This window comes from Trachurus japonicus, chromosome 11 (genome assembly GCF_045865225.1).
Source record: "Trachurus japonicus isolate A0001 chromosome 11, Traja_1.0".
Lineage (NCBI taxonomy): Eukaryota > Metazoa > Chordata > Actinopteri > Carangiformes > Carangidae > Trachurus > Trachurus japonicus.
Window position 1 is genome coordinate 12,172,767 of NC_140917.1, and position 20,799 is coordinate 12,193,565.

At 42.6% G+C, this 20,799-nt stretch overlaps 2 protein-coding genes across 2 annotated transcripts; both read right to left on the reverse strand.

The window, feature by feature from the left end:
* Window positions 1-349: 349 nt before the first annotated feature.
* On the reverse strand, window positions 350-1,728 carry LOC146978313 (uncharacterized). Its single transcript, XM_085790587.1, has 2 exons — window positions 1,662-1,728; window positions 350-1,557 (listed from the first exon to the last, which is right to left on the reverse strand). Exons 1-2 carry the CDS (start codon window positions 1,726-1,728, stop codon window positions 350-352), a joined length of 1,275 nt encoding a protein of 424 aa, XP_085646713.1.
* A 7,842-nt stretch (window positions 1,729-9,570) lies between these two features.
* On the reverse strand, window positions 9,571-10,365 carry LOC146978314 (E3 SUMO-protein ligase ZBED1-like). The gene has a single exon (XM_085790496.1). It carries the CDS (start codon window positions 10,363-10,365, stop codon window positions 9,571-9,573), a length of 795 nt encoding a protein of 264 aa, XP_085646622.1.
* Window positions 10,366-20,799: the final 10,434 nt, after the last annotated feature.

Genomic DNA, 20,799 nt, shown 5'->3' on the forward strand with positions numbered 1-20,799 from the left:
TAATAAGGAATGAAACTGACTTTTCAACTGCAAGAGGACAAAACTTAAGACTAATTAAATCTGTGGCAAGACTCAAATCATTTCAACAATATATATTTACTTCCTAGCAACAATTTAACAAAATGACCAAACTTACGCACCACACCCAAAAAGGTCAACAATGTTTTCTAGAACCAATTCACAGATTTGTGTTAGTACTAGTATTACTACAGTGAACTTTAACCCATGTCCAGACAACAGCAGAGCATTCAGACTGGTTTACTGTCGCTGCCAAGACGACGCCTCTGATGCTGTTTGCCTATTGGTCGTCTATAAACCTTTCTGAACGGGTCCTTGCATCCATGGGCTCTCATGTGTGCCTCAAAACGTCCTTTCCATCTGAAACTGGCATTGACACTTGGCAGCTGAACGTGTTGTCTTTGGCATGTTTTCTCATGTGTCTTGTCAGATGTGCCTTGGTGCCAAATGTTTTACCACACTCAGAGCAGCTAAATGGTTTCTCTCCTGTGTGACTTATCATGTGTCTCATCAGGTTTGTCTTGATGCCAAATGTTTTACCACACTCAGAGCAGCTAAATGGTTTCTCTCCTGTGTGACTTATCATGTGTCTCATCAGGTTTGTCTTGATGCCAAATATTTTACCACACTCAGAGCAGCTAAATGGTTTCTCTCTTTTGTGAATTCTCATGTGTCCCTTCAGGTCTGTCTTGCTGCCAAATATTTTACCACACTCAGAGCAGCTAAATGGTTTCTCTCCTGTGTGAGTTATCATGTGTGTATTCAGGTTTGTCTTCCTGCCAAATGTTTTATCACACTCAGAGCAGCTAAATGGTTTCTCTCCTGTGTGAGTTCTCATGTGTTGTGTCAGAACTGACTTTCTGCCAAATGTTTTATCACACACAGAGCAGCTAAATGGTTTCTCTCCCGTGTGAGTTCTCATGTGCCTCATCAGGTCTGTCTTGAAGCCAAATGTTTTATCACACTCAGAGCAGCTAAATGGTTTCTCTCCTGTGTGAATTCTCATGTGTTTCATCAGGTTTGTCTTCCTGCCAAATGTTTTATCACACTCAGAGCAGCTAAGTAGTTTCCTTTTAGTATCACAGCCATTATTTTCAGAGTTCAACCCAGACTGAGGTTCTTTTTTCTCCCTCTCCTCATCTTCATAGTCTTCAGTGTCAGATGATTCGGAGGTCTTGTCATTAGTATCTGGTTGTAAATGTCTGTCTGAACATGTGTTTCTGTCTGGTTCTGGTCCTCCATCAGTGTCTGTTTCCATGTGTTTAGGGGAGCTGCTGGCTGGAGGCTCTGCTCCTCCGTCCTCCTCAGTCTGACCCTGTTGAAGCTGTGAGAGCGGAGGTTTCTCTTCATTATCATCATGTTCACTTTTCACAGGTAAAGGAATGACTTTCAACTCCTCTGGTCCTTGAAGCTGCTCTCCTCCATGAGTGGTCCAATCGTCCAGCTCTTCTTTTACACGAGGAGGCTCAGAGTCCCTCTGGTCCTGACTGGAGCTCCACTCCTGCTGCTCTGTGGGAACTTCCTGTGCCCTCACACACTCTGAAATACAAACATTACACACAACTTAAAATAACTCACATCACTTGAGGAGAAGGGACTGCTTTTCTAATACGCTTTGGGAGCACAAACTAGTGTTGTAGTACTCGAGAATGGTCTTGGTCTCGAGACTGCATTTTCAAAGTCTTGGTCTCGTCTCGGTCTCGACTGCATTTTTACTCAGTCTTGTCTCGGTCTCGGTCGAGCTGGTCTCGGGATTTTTTGTCAAGACCAGCCGAGACCACAGCTGCTGTGATTTTTTTTTTTAAACCGCAAGAACTTCCCGAATTAAAATGTAACAATACGGTATTTTATTTTGAAAGTGTTTACCCTGCCACCTACGTGTCAGAGAGGAGAAAAAGAGGGAGAAAGGAAGGCACCGGCTGCAGCAGAGATGCCGTCAAAGTAATCAATCATTCAATTCTCTTATTCAACCCACATTTATCCATGTTTTCCAGGTGACTGTAAAAGTTTGGTGTCGTCCCAGCCGCCGGCGAATGTCACTTTATGTTACACTCGGCGGAGTGTCTTTTCTTCCCAGTTAATTTAAGCTGTAGCTGCACACACATATAAAGATAAACTGTCTGATTTTGGCCCGATTTTCCTCCTTCCGAATCTGCCGAATATTTTATGGCTTTTAAGATTATCCTACGCTATCGTAAATATTAAACATGTTCAATATTTATGATGGTCGGCCCAGGCGATCCTGACTGTTTCGCCCAATTCCAATCCGACCCCTCACGGACTCACTGACTTAGAGGCGCGTTCACGGGAAGTCCGTGAGTGTGTGAGGGCTGTTCCGTTGTCAGATCATCAAGTCAGTGAGTCAGTGAATGAGCCCTTACTGCCCCCTTACCGTAAGTCAGCACCGATGCTGACTTTGGGTAGGGGAATTACCCACAGTTCATAGCGTTGTGAAGTCAAACACATGAGATGCCGTCGGAACGCAAGTGTTAAAAAAAAAGAAGTAAATTAACACACGTGGACAGAGAGAGCTCCGCCGCTCTCGTTATTGTTAATGGACAGGAGCAACAACCAAAAAAAAGAAAGAAAGAAAAAAAAAAAAGAAGCAGTTTACTGTCAGTATTAACGTGCAGTTTGTGATTATTGATGATGATTTGATCAGATCTGATCCAGGAACATTTTGTTTTGAGTCTGTCCCCCTCACACACCTTGTGCGCGTTGAAAGTACGGTAAATTATCGGCCCAAGACCGGAGTCAACAACATTTTGTTGTCAAGGTAACGTGTGGTGAGAGTGGGTAAGTGCTGTTCCATTCATGTTTACAGCATCTGGACCCTCACAGACTCTCACACTCTGTCACTTACAGCTGACGTCACTTTAGTCAGTGAGGGTTCAGGGCCTGAGTCTTTAGGGGGCGGATTGGAATTGGGGGTTTCTATCAAAAGTCATGTGTGTGAGATGAGAGAGAGAGACAGAGACAGAGAGAGAGAGCGAGAGAGAGAGAGACTTGAATCATTTGGGGAAAAATGACAACAACAACAAAAAAATCATGTAGGCTACAGTCATTTCTTCTTTTTTTTTCATAAGAGAATCACCTTTCAAGTATTGTTCTTCATACATTGGTTGTAACAGCATAATTGCTGCTTTTGAAAGCACCATGTAAAGGGTTAAGTACTTCTGCAGGCTGGTTGGCTTTACCAACAGTTTGAAATACATTCATTTTTCAATATGACAAATAGACTATAATTCTTCTGTTTATTCAGTTTGGTCTCGGTCTTGGACTTGGTCTCGCCCCTCCACGGTCTTGGTCTTGTCTTGGTCTCAGTATACTCTGGTCTAGGGATGGGGCAGATCCGATCCAGTATCGGTATCGGGTACCGATACGAGTGTAATTAATGGATCGGAAAATTCCGATCCCACCTGCGCAAATTTCCGATCCCTGAAACACATGTGCTTTCATGGTTGTCTGCTGAAATGATTCCAAAAGTTACTCCTGTTGGCTACTCGCCTAGGTGATGCAAAAGTGTGGAACGGATTTTCTGAAGGAGGCGTGTGCCTTGTGTCAGTGAGGCCCATGAGACACACCCCGTTCAGGAAATACATTCCACTGTTTGCAGCCTGCTGAGGCCACTAGCAGCAGCAGACGGAAGCATTGAGCAGCACACATGTCCGCTGTTTGTAAATATTTCATGCTCGAAACACACCGAAAAGCAAGACAGCACCGTGCAATGTAGGGCTGGCAAATAAATCGATTAATTCGAATTTGTACTGTACAGCGATTTAATTTTACTCTTCAACATCCACTACCATCGCTCACCTGCTTGGTCTCCCGTAGTTCAGAAGTGCCCTCACCCCCGCAACACCTCTCCCGTGTTGTTGCTCCAATGAAAGGAACAAGACCGCGGCAGCCCACGCACCGGCACCACCGAGTACCAGCTACCGCTAATGAACGGCGGCGCCCCGACGGCCTGGCCGGAGTGTTTCCGTGGCGGCGACAACGGAACCGCCGGAGGCGGCGCCGGCCTACCCCCAGGACAGGGCGCTGTGTGTCGGGGAGAGAAGTAGGGAGACACGGGGTCTAAAGCACGCGGAGCCGGCGTGTGCCGTGTGCAGAGCGAACCCCTAGCTGCAGCGGCGGTGCTTGATTAGAGCGGAGTTTATGTTTGAACAGGTAATCTTTGGTTTTATTGTGGAAGGTGTGAATCCGACACTGTTACTCTCGCCTCATTCAAAGCCGTTTTGGTTTTCTTTCCCTGCAGGCGGCTTGGTTGCTCTGCTCTGCTGAAGGGTAGTGTTGTCGTAACTTAGGAGGCTCCGAGGCCCATACGAGCTTGGGGGCGAGGGTGTGTGTGTGTCTGTGTGTGGGGTGGCTTGTTTTCAAAATTGTTTTCTCATAATTTTTCAGATTGTAGACCAGGGTCTCATTTAATAGACCGATTGCGTACGCACTAAACAGGGCTGAAAGAGTGCGTACGTGACTTTTCACGGCCAAGGTTGTCGATCCTATAAAAAACTGAACTTGACGGGAGAATGTGGCGCAGGTCCCCTAAGCAAACTCGTGACCCATGCGTACCGCAGGTTTTTGAAGGAAAAGGGAATTGGCGAACACAGAACGGTGTGGGTGTGTGAACTGAAGTCAAGACTCAGGAAATGATTATTGAGAAGAACGATTATGTTTTAGTTTTTTTTTAAAATTATAAAAAAAATCGGCCGTCCACATCACTTTAATTTCAAACCCGGAATGCGTTCGATCCATGTTGGCCATCGGTGATTTAATTCAGACAGCGCGCTTATTTTGCATCGGACTGGTGTTTCAGAAACCATCTTCTTAGAATCTAACTAGAAAATTCAAAAATCAAAAATTCCTTGGCAGACGGACGGTGCAGGTGGGGACATTTAATGGCACGGCGGGGGACTCTGGGGTGCCGGGAGTGATGATATCTCTATATTTACCTCACCACCGTCTCTCCGTCAATGTTGGTGTTTTGTGCGCGTATCGGAAAGTTAAGGATGTGGCTCCCATAAGCTCCCAGCGTGAAACGCAGGAGGAGGACAGACCATGCTACATGACAGAAGCAGCGCGGCGTCGCGCAATGGGATACATGGTGTAAATATGTTTCTGTGATACTGTGTGAACATATGATCGAGAGTCAATTAAATCTCAAACCCTGGGGGGGGGGGGAATCCAGTAATCGTTCGCACAATTGTTACATTCTGTTTTCTTGTTATCAAGTGTCATGTTTGATCATTCCTCAGAATGTAACTGATTCCGCTAATTATTCAAAGTTTTATCGATCAGTCTAATTACTGTAAATAATACAGCGGTGAGCCCCGTGCGTAATTCTGCACCACGGCACCGCTGGAGGAGAAAGGAGGGAGAGGGAGACCATGATGAATGGTTAATAACTCGTTTCAGATTAGAACTGTTGTCATTGTTGTAACTATGTGCCGAACCGGGTCCAGCATGTGAGAGAGCAGTGCACCAAAACAACACCGCGTGCGCTCTGAGCCGCTGACGCCGTTAACAGCTGCAGCAACACGTCAAGTCGCCACTTTCACACCTGCAGCCACAACACCGACAGAACAAGAGCACGTCAGGCTCATTGACATGCAGATCACATTCATGTGGTGGTTTGCATTGACCATCTAGGGTTAAAACAGGGCGTGTACTGGGCGGAACGTGAAGCGGATTCAGCTGCGCACACTTGTAGGAACTCTGCGATTTATAAAGGGAAGTTTGCCTGCAAGTGTGCGTACGCAGGGTTTTATAAATCTGAATATTTACTGGCGCACGCAAAACTTGGCTTTTGGGCGTACGTACCCTTTTAGTAACGATCCCACGCACAGTTTTATAAATCAGACCCCTGGGGTGTCAAACGTGCAGCACGCGGGCCAAAGCTGGTCCAGCAGGGAGTCCAATCTCGCCCTCAGAATGAATTTGCCAAGTGTGAAAATTACATAGAAGACAGAAGAGGCATATTATTGTTGAAATTGCACATGTATTTTTATGAAGAAATTTCAGATTGTTCATAATATGTTTTGTAAAAGAATAGTTCATTAACTGTAAACATCTTATAATACAAAGGGAAAAGTTCTTCTTTTTATTTACCTTATCATGCTATTATTCTACTGCTCTGGCCCACTTGAGATCCAGTTGTGCTGTTTGTGGCCCCTGAATGAGTTTGACACCCCTACGTAGAACATAGCTTTAGGTGGGAGGGGAAAATCTAAAAAAATAATTGAATTAAAAAAAAAAGTTCTGGTATCGGAATAGTATCGGTATCGGCAGATATCCAAATTCTTGTATCGGGATCGGATCGGAAGTGAAAAAATGTGGATCGGTGCATCCCTACTCTGGTCTCGGGTTAGGTGGTCTTGACTACAACACTAGCACAAACATCACTGCAGTGTTCTCAGTCCGACTTGAAAATGATGGCCTTTAATAATGCATGTTCGGTTCTACCCTGTATATTTATTTCATAAAATGTAAAATAAATTAAATAGATAAATAAACCACACTGATGCATTATTGAGCTTAAGCCAACAACCTACAAAAGGAGATCAGTGCTTGAATGGATGTATAATTTATTATCTAGTATCTGTTTATAATTTATTGCTTTTTGTTTTTAACCCCTTTACTGTATCTTAAAACGTCTTTGTTGTACCATTTTGTGGTACAGTAAATAAGATGATTAAACTGTTTGCATTAAGTTTTCAAGTAACAAGTTCCCAGGTATTTGTTTACATCGATCTGGTTTTCTCTTTTGTATGTTCTTCAATGAAATAACTGAAAACATATAACTAAACTCTACGCTCCCAGAAAATAACAAATCTTAACCTCTATTTTGACGTCTAATCGTGTTTTGAAACTGGAGTTGTTTTTCTTCAATGGCTGGTAGCTAGCCCAGCAAGGAGTTGGTGCTTGGAACCAGTTTAAAGAGCCAATAACCAGTTGGTGGAAAAGCAAAGAACCGCTGCTAGTCAGGCACTGGCTCCGAACCAGCACTGGAACCAGCTCAGTGGAAAAGGGGGAAACCCTACAACCACGGCATGTCACAAAACTATAACGCGCCCCATTGAATTAAATTGACTCCACTGCTCTTTTGCCCTCCTTTTTTTTTTTTTTTAAGATTTCACATATTTTATCTTCCATCATGGCGTCCGTATCTCGCGCAAGTGGAACGTTCGTCACGTGCAAAGGGTCAATAACGGTCAGTTGGTCCGTCCTCAACGCCACCAACATTTTCCCGTTACAGAGACAAACTGATTCTTCGTTAATAACTGACCTGCTCTCTGTAACAAAACCCGAGGGTTTAAAGGAGCATTAATGCAAATCCAAATTCTTAATTCGGCCACTAGATGGAGCCAGTGGCGAAGCATATCAGATATAAACACAGGGACATGGAGAGAAGGTGTTCTACCGAGCGATTCAGTGACTGTAAGCAGCCCAACACTGCTACATTACAATTTACTACATTTTTCCGATTCGGAGGTCGGATCTTTCCAAGTTCCGAGTGCAATCGAACGCAGCAGGCGCCGGGCCGGGTTGTGTCATAACAAAGACAAATTTTGCATTTGCCCCACAGACACTACACTGTTGGCTATTTTCTTTGTAAATTTAGTTATGGCTCCCTCCGACATATCTTTTGCATATTTCAGCTTATTTAATGCTATTACTGCTGTATTTACAATAATGCTCCTTTAAAGCTATTCTTACCTTTCTGGAACTTTTGCACATTTCTTTGTCTAAGTTAAAATGCTATTAATAATCTGATGATACATTAAAATGTAAGAGAAACCCAACAGGGTTAAAAACTCATCATTTTTTCATTCTCATATAATTCTGAGAAAAGTCTGACCAATAATATTATTCGGTCCGATTAATAAGATTTGACGAGCGACCGAACCTACTTAATATGTAATCACTTTGTGCACCCCTCTCCTCCTCTCCCCCCTGACCAGGAAGAACCTAACTTTATTGACACCAGAGCATTAGCAGTAGGGGTGTGCATTGGCACTGCCCTCACGATTCGATTCGATTACGATTCAGCAGGTAACGATTCGATTCGATTCGATTCTCCGATGCATTGCGATGCATCAAAATTCTACTGCACACAACAAGGCAAATTTTTCATCAATCATGAGGCAATACAAGGAGTCAGATATAACAACAGATTTTATTGGCTGCTATGTGTGTATTCACTGACATAAATGTCATAAAATAAAATAAAATGGTACAGGGTTGGATGTGGCATTTTACCTTAAAGAAAACATAAATCACTGCTTTCAGTATTTTGAATGAGAAATATTCTCTTCTCTCTGCTTTAGAACCATTTGTATGTAAATATAGCAATAACAGCCAACTTTCTCCAGCAGTGACCATAAGTGTTTGTTTGTTTTTTACACAGTAAAATAGCAGCTTTAAGACAAGGCACTTCCTGAATTCTTGTGCAAACATTAAATAATAATCACAGTTACACTATTGTAACAACAACCACCAAGGCACCCAGCAATAAAAAATATTCAGTGCAACACAGTAACCACTTATTGCTGTGAAACTTTTTTTTCAAGTAGTAAAGTTAAGTGCAACTATTCTCAACAAAACAGCAGCTTAGTAGCTTTAAGACAATCACAATTATAAACCTGAGATGAGAATCCTATCTGGCAATCACATCAGCTGCATACAACAAAATATCAAGATGTGAAATACATTGTAATGTAAACCAAAAATAAAGTGTGTAGGCTTAGCCTACTACCAGATTTGTGCAAACAACTTCTTCCACCTGAGTTCAACATCAACAATCTGTTTCAGAGTGAGGAAATATAGCCTATAGTTTGACCTAAGCCTACATCATAACTTCTCACTGTTCAGCATTTGGGAATTTCAAGGTTCTTGTGTAAGAACACAAGCTGATCGACATGGTCAGGTTTGAGAGTGCTTCTTTTTGCAGTGACAACATCTCCTGCAGTGGAGAACACTCTCTCTGCTGACACGCTTGTCCCTGGGATGCACAAATATCTCTTTGCCAACCTAGAGAGGAGAGGAAATGTGCCCTTATGGCGATGCCACCAGTCCAGGGGATCCTCAGAGAGAGGCACAGATGGGGATCTACAGTACAAGTCCATTTCTTCCTCAGCACAGGCATCGACGGTCTTACTTTGTACTGCAGGTTCACTGACGTCATTGAAAGCAGGTGCCAGCAAACTCACAAGCAGCGATGAGGCCCTTCTTTTGGGAGGAGAGGGGCCTGCTGAGTCTGACACATCATCCACGGACAGCAACACTTCCTTGGTTCTTGAACTTCCTGTTCCGCCAGGCACTTCATCTGCTTCTGTCCTACGTCTCCTCTCATACTGTGTTTGAACAAAATAAATAAGAGCAAAAAACAGCAGTTAGCAGCACTTTCTCAGACAATACTGCAGCTCACATCACAACAGATAACTATTTTTATAAGTCTTAACATTTTACTGACTATGTAGCTGCTTATTTAACATTACATTGTTATTATTACAATTGAATTGAAATTTATTCCATAAGTTTTACAAGTAGAAATTAAATTACCTCCAGAGAAGCAGCCTCTGAAGTCACTCCTGCATAGACATCCAATCTCTCCTCCTCTGTCAGGAAAGGTAACCCCTTAAAGCGAGGATCCAGGGCAGAGGATGTGTGAAGGATCTTCTTCTCTGCCCCACTGTTGTACCTCTTAAGGAGATCTGTTTTGATGGCATTCTTCACATCACGGATCAGTGGTTGGTCTCCAATAGTGTCTGACATGCTCTGGATGAGTTGGGCATATACTGGTGAAATGAGGCTGACTGTAGGACTGCTCTCCTCTGACATAAAAACAGTGGCATCCTTCACTGGTTTTAATGTCTTCACTGCTTCCTCCACGTTAGCCAGATCTGCTCTGCTGAGAGTGACGATGTCACTTTCTTCTACATTGAGGGCAGGCGACAGCAGGGTGGCATGCACTGCAGCTTGCAGTTGCAAAAACCTCTCCATCATATCGTGACCACTACTCCACCTTGTGGTGACATCAGTTATCAGTTTAAGTGGACGTGTCAGTTTAAGAACAACTCGCTGGTTTTCTTCAAACAGGTGCTTTGCCTTTGTGCTGCGGTGGAAGTATGCTGAGATACGTCGGACTCTGCCCAGCAGCCTGGAGACCGCCGGCAACTTAAGCGCCCGCTGCGCAGCGAGGTTCAACGTATGCGCGAAGCATTTCACGTGAGGGAACTTCCCAATTTCAGCAGCACTTAGCATATTCGCGGCGTTGTCCGTCACCAGCACAACACTTTTATCTGTTAGCTGCCATTCCTCCACAACATCCAAGAGTAGCCTCGCCATATGCGCACCAGTGTGGCTTTCGTAAACTGCTCTTGTCTGCAGCACATGAGATACAATCTTCCAATCATCGCTTATATAATGTGCCGTGATGGTTACATAGGACTCTGTTGCGACTGAAGTCCAGGCATCAGTTGTAACTGCTACACGACTGGCTGTACACATGGATCCCATTACCTTTGCTTTGGTTTCTTTGTACAATGCGGGAAGCGCAGAATCAGTGAAGGTAGCTCTTGTTGGTAGCTTATACCGGGGCTCAATTGTTTTAAGCATGTGGCGAAAACCCGCATTTTCTACAACGGAGTAGGGTCGTAGATCCTTCGCTATGAAGCATGCCACTGATCGTGTAATCCTCTTTGCTCTCTCGGAGTTGTGTGGCAACGTTGACACTAGCGACTGGTCAATTCTTGGCTGGGATGTGTCGACTTTTTGTGTTGTTGTTGTTGTTGTTGTTGTTGTTGAAGCCAACTCAGGATGCCAACGATCAACATGGTTTGTGAAGTTAGTTGTATTGCCGACGTGCTTGATTTTAGTGTGGCATATTTTACACACCGCGTAAGTCTTGTCTAGTTTCCCATTAACTTCGTAGAATCCAAAATGTGCCCAAATGTCCGCTTTCCAAGCTTTGGGTGCGTTTTTAATTACCCGTCTTTCGCAGTCATCTCCCTCCGCCTCAGCCATCCTGTTGTGCTAGCTAGCGCCGCCGCTTAGCATGTAGCTACGTTGCTCCGGAAATGCCGCCGGAAGTAATTGAAACTTCACAACTTTATTGTCCACTCGAGGCCAGAAAATAAACAGCGACATAATCGATTACGGCACGTTGCCGCATCGATGCTGAATCGTGCATGCCCCGCATTGCGATGCATCGCCGAATCGATTATTGTTGACACCCCTAATTAGCAGGACACAGAGAGCAGAGGAGACTAGAGTCACAACACACTAGAAAGAAGGTTTTTGGAAATAGTTTTTTAAAAGACCAATAACTGCAGCCGCAGCTGGTTGCGGAGTTTTATGTCTGATATTGTAACGTTATAGTGAGCAGCCCCGAGTGATACGTAAACACAGGAAGTCACATGTGTCTATAAAGCACCCAGTGCTAACGGCTAGGCTACTGTTAGCTCTGTGCTAACGGCCAGGCTACTGTTAGCTCTGTGAGTTCTCAGCGGTCCGGACCCGGTGGAACTCCGGACCGGTGCGGCTCGACTCGGCTCGGTCTGGATTTATTTTCGGCCTGAACCAGCGCATCAGGTGGCGCTGGTCCGGCCGCCAGCCCGGCTCGTTGAGAACTGTAATCTGTAACAATCACTTCCCCTGCGTCTCCAGTAGCAGTAGGCTAACAACAGTTTATTATAAAACTCATCAGTCATCATCACTGAGTCCGTTTATATGGTTTAAAACTCTGGTGTTGTGTTTGTTTGTGTTGTTCCCGTTTCACTCGTGTTCCTGTTCTGTTTACTGTTGCCATGCCAACGCATGCAGCAGGGAGGGAGGGGGCTCGTGGAGGTGCGGCAGGAGGGAGAGGTGGGTGGGACTTGTGAGGGAGGTGGAGCTGTTGATTTTCAAATGTTTGTGCTGTGCTGAGTGAAATGCCAGATCGGTAAGTATTGCTTTAACAAAGCAAATAGTAATGTTCAATCTTATTTGTGAAAAGTAATCCCCAGAGCCAGCTGTTTCCAGTGGTCTGCCGATTAGAACAGAAATAATATGCTGCACATAGTCCAGGTAATCTAGCTAATTTTGGACCCAAAAATAGAACTAATTGTAATAGAAACAGTGTTTCACTATTTATCATTTCTTTGAGGTGTCCAGAACAACATACTAAAAGTCCTAGGAAATCCTAGTTGGGGAAATATGTTTAATTCTCATCAATCCAAGATTGATTTACTGTATATAAAGTAGTATAAATATCACAATGAAACTTTACAAAATGAAAGTATTAATGAAATGTAACATTTTTAGTATTATAAGTTTCTTTGAAAATGAATTTGAATATGCAAATGAGCCATACACGTATATGCCCAAAATACACCCGAATAGGCTTATTTTTTTTCCTTTACCCCTACCACAATTAAACTTTACACAATGAAAGTATACATGAAAAGTAAAAAATGTTGTATTACAAGTTTCTTTTAAAATGAATTTGAATATGCAAATGAGCAATACACTAATAGAATATGCCCAAAATACACCCAAATAGGCTTGTTTTTTCCCCCCTTTACTCCTACCACAATGAAACTTCACACAATGAAAGTATACATGAAAAGTAAAAATTTTTGTATTACAAGTTTCTAAGGGAAATACATTTGAATATGCAAATGAGTTCAACACTAATTGAGTTATGGTCAAGAAGCCATAAAGCCGCAAGCAGCAAAAACAGGGGCCAAATATCTAAGTTCTTAGTCCCACTCATATGTTGTTGAACATAACAGCATAATTAACATAACATCACACACAGTTGTGGTATATTGATGTGTTGATGAAAAGAAGGGATCACCGCCGACACGTCTTCACTTGTATTTAAAAAGAAGTTTATTAACAAGAAGAAGAACAGTGTACAAAAAATGCCGAATCCTGAAGCATCCCTGGTGCCAAAGTGAGATCTTCCTCCTATGGCTCAACACCATGATCATATATACTTTCTAACTCCAAAACTCCACCTTCTCCCAACATAAGGATATAGCTTACCATAATAGGCATTAAGTGTTCAACATTAACATGAACAATCCATGTCTCTGTTAATCTAAACAATTCCTGTAAGTGCTGAATGGAAGTTATTTGGCCCCTGTTTTTGCTGTTTGCGGCTTTATGGCTTCTTCTCTTCTTCATATCCATTTTCAAAGAAACTTGTAAGGGACTGTTCGTTATTTATCATCAGTGCCACCGGAGGGATTCACGGGACTTTTTTTTTTTTTTACATGACCCCCCTGTCGGAGTCAGTAAATTTTAACATGACCCTGCATTAAGCCTTATCAAAAGATACATGACCCCCCCCCCCCAGCCATCGACACGATCGCATCACGTAGCGCGTGACACTACATTATTTCATTTTGACAACCATGTGTGCAACACCTTCTCATCACAATGCCATTTATCAGCTGTTATTAAAATCCAACTAACAGAATCGCGATTTTGGACCAGCTCACATTACACAACAAGCCATTAACAATTAATCCACACTCAAACCGAAGCAACAATAATGTGAACTGCACTCAACAACGTATTATTACAAGGTTTACGACAGATATGATAGACAACTCTGTGTGTGTGTGTGTGTGTGTGTGTAAGAAAGAGAGAGAGAGAGAGAGAGAGAGAGAGAAAGTCTGTAACCAGCTAACTGTTAGCTACCGTAGCTCAGGCGTCGGTCTCCCGTCAGGTAAAAGCTGCCGTTTATTCCTCAAATGAAGCTCATGAAGTTGTTGAGCCTCTCTGGTACAGTTATCCATCACTGCAGTTGAATTAGCCGCTAAACTGCTGGACGCTAAAACCGAGGGGGGTGTCTGTGTGTTTACAATTCACGAAAGCAACGTGAACGTACGTGCTGCTCAGACTATGTAGAGTTACGCAATGAGGCAGGCAGGCAGCGTAGCCTCTGTACGGTACTGAAGTTAAACTCACTCACCCATAAAAGACGTGCTAAGCCGCGGGCGAAATCCTTATTGAGTTCTTGGCGAAGCGGTTAGCATCTTCGCCTGCGGTGCGGGAGACTCGGGTTCGAACCCCACTCAGGGCAGATCAGAACAATATAAAATAACGTTGTGATTTAGGGGCCGTGGCTCTCATTGTCATCAGTGCTTGCAGCTTTGAAATGTCCCGTTTTTGTTTTGTTTTTGTTTTTTTGCGAGCATTGCAGTGTCCTCCAGACAAAATGTTGAATGACCCCCCCTCGCTGACCTTTTTTTTTTAGTGGACCCACCCCTCAACAAAGAATATTATGACATGACCCCCCCCCATTTTCCTCCGGTGGCCCATTCCATAAATAACGAACGGTCCCTAATACAAAAAATGTTACATTTCATCGATACTTTCAATGTGTAAACTTTCATTGTGATAGCAGTAAAGGAAAAAAATAGAAAAAAATTGGGGTGTATTGTTGTCTGGCCTCATTGGCATCATAGACTTTAGTAAATCAATCTTGGATTGATGAGAATTAAACATATTTCCCCAACTAGGATTTCTTAGGACTTTTAGTATGTTGTTCTGGACACCTCATAGTAATGGTGTCTGGTGAAAAACATTCTGTTACAATTATTCTGTCGGAAAACGCTATTTTGCCTGGACCAACAGTGCTCTGGCGTCCTGTTACTTCTGCTGCTCAACTGTTCAAGATGGCGGCCGCATTTCTTGCTCCCCAGCAGCCGATGCGGCGTCTACTCTTCATGTTTATAACGGTCAGTTGGTCCGTCCTCAACGCCACCAACGTTTCCCCGTTACATCAAACCGAGACAAACTGATTCTCCGTTAATAACTGACCTGCTCTCTGTAACAAAACCCGAGGGTTTAACAAAGCGTCCAGTTGTTTCCTCTGTCGCTGCTTCTCCTGCTCTGACCGACATAGCTCCTCCTCGTACTCCTCCACGGTTCTTTCAATCAGAACAAAGATCTCTTCGACGGCCGAACTCAGTCGCTGCTCCACCAGCGCTCTCAGCACCTGGACTTTAGCCATGTTCACTCAGACACACACAGACACACACTCACTCCCCGTGAGACAGCAGCGAGAAGGAAGAAGCTCCACGAGGAGTCCGTTTCCTGTATCCGTGTCACGTGGGTGTCGCCACCACTCCGCCCCTTCAGGGACCAGCAGCAGCAAGTTGTCTCAAACCATAGAAGACTGTAGTCTCAAACATAAATATATATATTCACCTTATGTAGCCCCGCCCACTTTGCCACTTCCGGTTTGGCCGCGATTGTGTTACGACTTCCGGTCAAATGCGGAAGTAAAAACTGATGTAAACAATCGACTGAATTTGCAGTATATTGCGGGACAATTACAATACAGACAATCAAATCAACATGGACAACACTTGAGGGGTGTACTTCGAAGCGAGTTTAGTGGGTTATATTTTATAATTATATATTTTTTATTGAGTCTAAAGCCAGGCTTTCCTGTACTCTCTCTTTCAACCCAGCTAGATCGCCATGGAAACTTATGGTAACAGATGTTTAGCTCATATATTCTGAGTTTAATCCTAAAATCGGCTATAAAAGCGCCGCTGTTTCACAATTTAACTCATTTACAGCGTGACTTTTACTTTGAAATCCAAGTGGAGCTGGCAGAACCAGTACGGAGGGAGAGATCGCGCTGATCCGCTGCTGTTTACCAGCTGTTGAGCTGAGCGTCAGGAGCTCATTTATATATAGGCTATTATATTACTTGGATATAAGCTGCAGCATGGACGTCGGAACTATTTACTGAGAGAGGGAGGGGGGGGGGGGGTTTGTTGTGAGGGTCGACTGTCACCTGGAGCAAACTGACAACTATATGATCAGAAACTCGTTCAACTCTGGACTGTCTGTGAAGACTGACGGGAAGCTGGCCTCATCCTCTGCTTCAGAGAAAGCCTTGCACTATCGGACCTGGGTCTCTGCTCCGTGTCCAGAGCCTGGTCAGGTCGGGACACGCTGTTCACGCTGTGAACCTGCTCGCTAATGTGTAAAAGAAATAAACGGAGGGATTTAGAAATAAAACCCTCCCTCAACTACTGTAACTTAAATGTGGCCATGAATAAACTTGTTTCGCCTACAGCAGTATTGCCCAAATGCAAATATTGAATACATCTCTATTTTCACAGTTAAAAATGTCTTTGTCACCTAAACTACCCCCGCCCCCTCCAAAAAAGAGAAAAGAAAAGAGAAACACTGTAGCATATTTTCATACGCACACCCAGCCTGAATTGCGATCAGTAAAATATATAAAAGTAGGCTATAAAACACAATTTAAACATGAAAGTTGTTCCTCTAGTTTATTTTGTTTAAATGGATAAAGCTTCATAATTAAAAGTATAGCGCAATGTCCAGCTGTCAGAAATTAAAAGCAGCCTCTTATGTGCATTAAAGGTGTACAGAAATGGCCGTTTGTCCCGTTTGTCGCGCCGAGTTGTCACGAGCTGCAACACGAGTTTACCCGAGTAAGGAAAATGAATTTGATTGGTCGTTATCGAGCGGGCGGGATATTCAAAGTTTGGGGCGAGACCGAGCTCCGTGTGTGTGTGCGTGTCTCAGACGTTTGAATGACGGATTACGGATCCAATATCAGTGGCTAGTGAATCGTGTACAGGCTGACGTATAATCCGTGCGCCTGCATTATCCAATACGAAAAAAAAAACTACACTAAAATACACACTTTCATCACGGATTTACTCAAAAATAGAATTTTGCACAAAGTTTGGCCTACATCGTCTGATAGATGAGTTATTACACTAATTTTATGACCCAGAGTGGGCTCAAATTCAATTTTCTTTTCTGTACACCTTTAACAGTGTTGCTTCGGGCTGTGATAGCGTTTTTTTTTTTTTTTTAATTCGCTCCTACTCTCCAAACAAGCTGCTCACCTTGGCTGAAATCAGCGGGGACACGGGGATTTATTTAATTATTTTTAACCAGACTCTAGAGTAGATGGAGGTGGGTGCAGGTCGTACAGAGCTCCACACACACTGGGACAGAAGATGAGGTCGATGCTCAACTGCTATAAAAACTCACACGTTTTCTTCCAGTGATTGTAGCTTCCTCTTTATAATGCTCGTCATTTTTTGCAATCGACAACGGGAAAAAAAACCCGGATTTGCAGAAGAAACATCTGAGAACGGACTCAAATAATCAAGCTACCGCTAATGTACTATACGACTTCCGGTCGTCGCCGGAAGTTCCAACACAATCTCACAGCGTTCCATTGACTCCATGGTTGCCCCGGAGAATAAGGTGAATAAGAAGACTAGATGACTCACCCACCGCTGCTGCTCAATGACAAAGCGTAGCCAGTACGGCGGCCATCTTGGGACGGGCAACTCTCTCCCTCAGAGCCTCTGCTGCATGTTCTGCTATAATGACCACAACTTGCTCAGTTTTTGTCCGATTTCAAAACGGTTTGATTTTTATGAACGTTTATGCAGTTATGATGCAGCATATTTAGAATCACGGATAATTTTAATAATATATATTTTTATATAGTGACATTATGCAAATGGAAGTAATAGCTACATACTGATTTATTTTTCACAGAGTTATGAATGGGTTTTTTTTAGTGAAGATGACTGGATCACCTATCTACTGCACTGTAACTGCAGCCAGAGTCAGAGCAATTTGCCCGTTCCAATATGGCCGACTGTGAGCTACGCCTGCGTGTAGTCTTTTTTTTATTTTTTATTGAAGAATTGTTAGTTGGGATGTAGCTACATTGTGAAATGAGGAATGAGGGGGTTACAAATAAAAATGGAATAATGTCGACAGGTTCAGTTACATAGTATCATGACAGGCAGGAGAAGACAAAGGATAAGTACATTTTATGTTAGGCAAACAGGGGTCTATTCAAAAACGTGGAAACAGAAAATAGTACTATGGTCTTTATGGCTTTCTTATTTTCAGATTGACTAATTAAGTTGATGTATTGCTTGATTTCGTTTCTGAAACGGTGAGTGCAAAGTATTTGATTTGTAAATTTGCGGTTGTGAATATGAGCTTTGGCTAAAAATAATATCAAATTGATTATATAATATTGGTTTAATTGGGAAGCCGTGACTGAAAAGAAACCAAACAATACATTTTGATGGTCCTAATCAAAGTTTTTGTCGAAATGTTGACGGAAAAAAGTAGGCTAGTTACATTTTTCCAGAAAGGATTGCAGATGAGGACATGACCAGAAAAGATGTTGAAAGTCTTCTGGAGCCTGTTTACAGAATGAGCAGAGTTCATTAATGTCTTTTTTATATCTTTGCATAAATAAATTGGAGGGATAGATACGATGGATGAGTTTAAGGGATACTTCTTTGATTTTATTTGTGATAAAATATTTGTAGGGGAGGGACCATATGTTTTTCCAGATCAGGTTTGTGAATAAATTATTCCAGTATGAGACAATTGGGGGCACTAACACTTCCTTTTTGAAGTAATGCACGTACAGTACGGTTGTTTTTTGCTGAGAAGCAGATTCGACCAATTTCAGTCTGTACAGGCTCCAGAGGTAAGGGGTCAGACTCAGGTAACAAAACATTTTTTAATAACATAATCACACCAGAGGGTATTGCATCAAATACTATTGCATATTCTTTCGGAGGAATAGGAAGTGTATATTTGTTTAAAAATTCTGAATATGATAATAGTGTGCCATTAGAGTTGAAAAGCTGACTAACCAGAATAATGCCGTGGGTGAACCAGTTCTCCAGAAAAAGTGATTTGTGTTTATATAGTACGTCCCTGTTATTCCAAATATAATATCTGTGGGGGGTGAAGTTATGTTTGTAAATCAAAGACCAGGAAAGAAGTGTGGTCAGATCTACCCCCTTGCCAGCAGCAGCAAGTTCTTCTTCTTCTTCTCGAATTCCGGCAGGCTGTACGCTTTCAAGCGTAATGCTGCCCTCCACCGGTTATAAATAGAATTATGCTGCGCAGCGATGGGTCGGGTCCGGGCTACTTTTGGGCAAATTTAGGCAATTCTGAGCAACAAACAGGAGAATAGGAAGACAGGACAGTTGACCTTATAATGTTCAATTTGCATCAGTTGAGGATTGAACCCACAACCTCGGGAACCAAAGACCGTTGTCTATCGCACTGAGCTAATTGACAAGTGGCAGTTCAACAGTGGCTTCACAAATTGAGTAAGCCATTCACTGTCGTGTAGGCAGATTTGAAACCACAGTAAAAAGAAAAATCAGTTTTTGACGTAAAATAATATGTATTTGTCACAGATCTACTATGAGTCTAAGATGTTAGGAGCCTTCACACATGGTCCAGTCCAAGCTATTTGGATTTTTAAATTTAGAGGCTTGCTGTGATGCCACCATTAGGACAATTGTCTTGTGTTTCGTGTTGAGGACATCTGACATTTTGATCTGTCATCATCATCATCACCCTTGCTGGGTCTCGAACCCACAACCTCTGACACCAAGAACCAGCTCCTAACTCGCTGAGCTAATTAGCTGGTAGTGAGACCTGCTGTGTAGCTTCATTTATCCACTCAGGTGAGCCAGTGCCCGGGCAGCTGTTGTGATGAAATGGTCAAAATTTCAGAAATTCAGTCATCTAAACAAAAATCTGATAATACGTAAATTGCATCTTGACAGCATGGAAATGTTGGTGATTTGTTTTTAATGATAAGTGTTTTGCTTCATAAGAGAAAATATGATGTTTATAAATTCCACTCTCACATTGACTGCAGTTGTTCCCATGAGAGCAGAATTCAAAATGTTCTAGAAAATTCAGTTTTTGAGATAAAATTCTGATATTTGCCAAACTTCATCAACCATGACTCCAGAATATTGTCATTTTTTTCAGGGAGATTGAAAATGTATTTATCAAGAATTTGATAGTATATGTTTACAGTACTGTTTACAGTCAAACGTTTTCATGCACTGTAGGCTCAATTTTTGCTTAATCAAAAATCCGAGAAACAAGTTTTGTGGAGGACGGTCTGGAGATGCTCTGTAGCAAGTTTGGTGACAATCGAGCAAAAATTGTGGGAGGAGATACATTTTAAAAGTTTTACAGTTATTGAAAAAAACAGAGTGATGGACTTCATAATTTGTAATAAGTTTAAGTGGACAAAAGTTTCAGCAGTATTGAGGCGACATTGTGGTGAAGTTTCAACACTGTAGCATCTACCGTTGGTTTGGTAGGAATTTTTAAAGTTTTTAAATTTAAACGCTTATTGTGCCCCCCCTAGGAGGGGGGGGGCACATGTCCTTGGAGTTGAATGAATCTGGCATGGGTTTGGATGTTTCTGTGAAGTTTGGTGAGTTTTCACCCATGGGAAGTATGACTTCCTTGGAAGAAGAAGAAGAAGAAGAAGAAGAAGAAGAAGAAGAAGAAGAAGAAGAAGAAGAAGAAGAAGAATTCCTAGGAATACAATAGTGTCCGGGCAGCTTAGCTGCCCGGACACTAAATAACTACTGACTAAATCCTCCCATAGAGCCCAGTAGAGTGCAGGAACCTCAACACTGCCCTCCCAAAGGAGTCTGATTTTTTTCCTAATGTAAAAATTAGGGCCGGTTCTTTAACGCATTAATTACGATTAATTAATTACACAAAAATTAACGCATTAAAAAAATTAACGCATTTAACCGCACTTATCTAAAAAAAAATAATAATAATATATTTTTTTTTTTTTTTTTTTTATCACGTGCGTCTACGTACGGTGCGCCCGCACGCGAGAGAGGCGGCAGTTTGAGAGGCTGACTGGTAGAGATGCTAGCATGGTTATTTAAAACACCATCTCTGATCTCTGCCTGC

Bases quoted from the DNA above. Each gene is read 5' to 3' on its own strand.
- LOC146978313 (XM_085790587.1), bottom strand. From the start codon at position 1,728: ATGCAGTCGAGACCGAGACGAGACCAAGACTTTGAAAATGCAGTCTCG. The intron at 1,558-1,661 runs GTACTACAACAC...TTTGTATTTCAG, and splicing joins GAGACCAAGACCATTCTCGA to AGTGTGTGAGGGCACAGGAA.
- LOC146978314 (XM_085790496.1), bottom strand. From the start codon at position 10,365: ATGGCGAGGCTACTCTTGGATGTTGTGGAGGAATGGCAGCTAACAGAT.